Source organism: Carcharhinus amblyrhynchos, chromosome 22, assembly GCF_965287045.1.
Source record: "Carcharhinus amblyrhynchos chromosome 22, sCarAmb.v2.hapA, whole genome shotgun sequence".
In the NCBI taxonomy this organism is placed as follows: Eukaryota; Metazoa; Chordata; class Chondrichthyes; order Carcharhiniformes; family Carcharhinidae; genus Carcharhinus; species Carcharhinus amblyrhynchos.
Window position 1 is genome coordinate 17,637,866 of NC_137345.1, and position 3,857 is coordinate 17,641,722.

General features: G+C 43.6%; 1 protein-coding gene across 1 annotated transcript; it reads right to left on the reverse strand.

Moving 5' to 3' along the window:
• Nucleotides 1–1,270: 1,270 nt before the first annotated feature.
• Nucleotides 1,271–2,199, reverse strand: g0s2 (G0/G1 switch 2). The gene is made up of 2 exons (XM_080209879.1): nucleotides 2,088–2,199; nucleotides 1,271–1,792 (listed from the first exon to the last, which is right to left on the reverse strand). The coding sequence occupies exons 1-2, from the start codon at nucleotides 2,154–2,156 to the stop codon at nucleotides 1,493–1,495; spliced, it is 369 nt and encodes a 122-aa protein (XP_080066005.1). The 5' UTR covers nucleotides 2,157–2,199; the 3' UTR covers nucleotides 1,271–1,492.
• Between the last annotated feature and the right edge of the window lie 1,658 nt (nucleotides 2,200–3,857).

A 3,857-nucleotide genomic window follows, 5' to 3' on the forward strand; every position in this document is an offset into this window, starting at 1 on the left:
GGAGTATGACTGAGTCATGCTATTACTGGACATTTTTTTATATTTATTCATGGGAAATGGGCGTGGCTGGCTGGCCAGCACTTATTGCCCATCCCCAGTTGTTGTTTGTAGGGCATTTGAGAGTCAATCATATTGCTATGGACTTGGAATCACATCTGGGCCAGACCAAGTAAGGGCGACAGATTTCCTTCCCTAAATGACATTAGTGAACCAGCTGGGCCTTTTCTGACAATTGACATTGGTTTCATGGTCATCAGGAGGTTCCTAATTCCTGTTTTTTTTAAATGGAATTCAGATTCCACATTCTGCCATGATGGGATTTGAGCCCAGGTCCCCAGAACATTAGCTGAGTTTCGGAATTAATAGTCTAGTGATAATACCATTAAGCCATCTCCTCCCCAAAGCGACTTGAGACAGCTGTCCCAACTTTGGCACAAGCCCCTGGATGTTAGTAAGGATTCTTGCCAGGTCGACAGGACTGAGTTTGCCATTGCTGTTTCCAGATAGTCGTTGATGTCAGATGGTCCATCCAGTTTTATTCCTTATTGACTTCTCTGTAGCTGATCGGTACAACTAAGAACAGATTACCTTCGCTGAAGTTGTTTTAGTTCAGTTTTAATGGATTTAAATTCCATCATGTACCATGGTGGGATTTCACCCCAGAATATTACCCCACACCTCTGGATTATCAGTCCAGCCACAATACTGCTAAACCACCATCTCCCCATATGCTTCCAATGTACTTAATTGGCAATGAAGTGCTTTGAGATTGCCCTATATAAATGCAAATTATATTCTTCTCATCACAGTTTTGACTATTTTTATGATAAACACAATTCCAAAGGACTCCTGCATTGTGACTTATGTTTAGAAATTGATATTATTACAAAACTGCCTGGAAAATGTTAATCGTGTCATCAAGTAGTTACATTACAAGAATGGAACATCAACTTCTGGGAAGTAATAATCCTTTTTAGATTCATTTCTGCTTTCCTTTGGATGCAGGCATTATCAATTGGAGCTTTTATGCACGTATATATTTGAGTACTTGTCAATAAAGGGTTCTGAGAAAGGGCAGAGAAACACAATTTAAACATGTATGAGGAGCTGGCGAGAGACTGAAACCTCTCTGTACCAACATTTGCTGAAACCTCTTTTTCTATACCGACATGTATATAATTCTGACCAGAATTTCTAACAATATTTATTGCACATTTCTGGAACTAACCAGAAAGTCCTAGTTTAAACAATTAGATAGGCAGTATGGATATCTGATTGAAAATACAATTTATTTAATGCAGAATTGCATATATGAAATATGACAGTATAAAAAAACCGTATTCACAGGATACCAAAATGGTATAAATACATACAACTGCTGCACAGCAGCATTTTATAACTCAAGGGGTTCATTACTGAAACTCTCCCTTTTTTTGAATAAATCAATCACAGCCAGAGATGGCTGCACTGCAGCCCTCCCCTAATGTCTGCTTCAGGAGGCGTGCTTCCTGTACGATCCGTTCCTCGCTATCTGCCCTTTCGGTTCTTGGAGCTTTCTCTGCTCCCTGCTCGGTTCTTTGGGAAGTTTCTCCGGCAGCTCCGGCTGTTCCTCCTGCTCGGTGGCCGCCGCGAAGGGGGAGCACACCGTCTCCACCAGTCCAATGACTACCCCGAAGAAAGCAAGCACCGAGCCCACTACGTAAATCTTCACCATCTTCTTGTTGGGTCTTTGACTCAATATCTCCCTGGCGAAAGGGATCAACTCGCCCATGGTTTCCATCTCGTTCCTGAGCTAAAATAGAAAAATAAAACGAAAAAGTTACCATTTTGCAACTTATGTTCAACATATCACAAACCTTATTGTCCACAATCGCCACATTCCCTGATACAAACTAACTAAACAGCACCGCAGCATTTTAGTTAATAATACTATCGAAAAGTGCTGGTGTGGTTACCAATGTAACACAGCTCATTACTGCATCAGAGTTAGCAAAACAAAATTTCAATGTTAAAAAAAAAACTTCCATGCGGCACTGTGTAAGTTATATCCGTCCATTTCAGGCAATGTGAAATAATGATTTCCTTACCTGGATTGCCTTCTTTGTGGTCAGCAAGTTGCAGTGTTCCACAGGCTGCTGTGCTGTGATACAGCTCATCTGCTTCACTCCAGGCACTCTCACACAGTGTGGGCACCCGGCAGCACAAGTCGCGCCTATTTTATGTGCAGCCTCAGTAACGCCACGTACTGCACGTACTGTGCTGGCAGCAGCTCCGGACAAATCCGAAGGTCGGTCACGTCCTGCCCACGCCGCGCAACAAGAACATTGCGGCGATTTGACCCCTCACCACCAGGCACTGGCAAGATCGCCCCCCCCCCCCCAACCCCCCAGCCCCCGGACGAGTTAGAAATCCGTCCACTGAACTTACAAAATCACGTAGCTGAACAGCTGTGGTTGTTTTGTTGCGAGAGGCAGGGAACTTAGTCATCTACAAAAGTCAGCATCAAGTCACAAAAACAGCAAGCCAAATCCACTATCATTTTATAAGCCACAGCAAAATCCAAGCAAGTGTTGAATTAAAACTCGTGCAGATAACGTGTTGCACATTGAATCAACTACTATGGTTTACCATAACAACTTATCCATTCACTTTTTGCTGAAATTTGAAAGTATGCTACATAAACTAGGCTTGTACTCGTTAGAGTTTAGAAGAATGAGGGGAGATCTCATTGAGACATATAAGATGATGAATGGGATGGATAGGATAGAAATGGAGAGACTCTTCCCGCTCAGAAAGGACAGTAGGACTGGGGGGCACAGCCTCAAGATAAAGGGGGGGCGGTTTAGAACGGAGTTGAGGAGGAACTTCTTCACTCAAAGGGTGGTGAATCTCTGGAATTCTCTGCCCGTTGAAGTGGTGGAGGCTGCCTCGCTAAATATTTTTAAGACGCGGGTTGATGGGTTTTTGATAAGAGAGGGGATTAAAGGTTATGGGGAGAGGGCGGGAATGTGGAACTGAGCCACGTCAGATCAGCCATGATCTTATTGAATGGTGGGGCAGGCTTGAAGGGCTAGATGGCCTACTCCTGCTCCTATTTCTTATGTTCTTATGTTCTTATAAGCTAACTGAAAAATCTCAGTAGGTCTGACAGCATCTGTGGAGAGCAAATAGAGTTAAGGTTTGGTGTCTGGATGACCCTTTGTCAGAAGGAAGACAAAGAAAATTGGACAAGATTTATACTATAAAAGTGGAGGAAGGGACTTTGGGGGGGAGGGCTGTAACTGGACAAAGGGGATGCAAATGGTGACAATAAAGACTGAGAAAGTGCAAAGAGCAACCATTAAGAAATCGGAATGCATGTATGGGGTGGCATGGTGGCACAGAGGTTAGCACTGCTCCTCATTGGCCTCACAGCACCAGAGACCCAGGTTCAATTCCCAGCTTGGGTCACTGTCTGTGCAGAGGCTGCACATTCTTCCCATGGCTCTGTGGGCTTCCTCCAGGTGCTCCCTAGTCCTGGTTAGGTGCATTGGCCATGCTAAATTTTTGCTCAGTGTGCCCAAACAGGTGCCAGAGTGTGGCGACTAGGGGATTTTCACAGTAACTTTTTGTGTTAATGTGAGCCTACTTGTAACATTAATAAATCAACTTAAAAGGTGCAGATTGTCAGAAGACAATCTGAGGAATGTTACAGTTGACTCTCAGGGGGAAGGGGGGAGGGTTGGAAGACAAGATGGAGAGTGAGATTTCAGAAGTGGAAAAACAAAACTAAGAATATGAAGTTATCAAAATAGATGAATAGATAGAACCACACAATCCCTACAATGTAGAACGAGGCCATTTGACCCATCAAATCT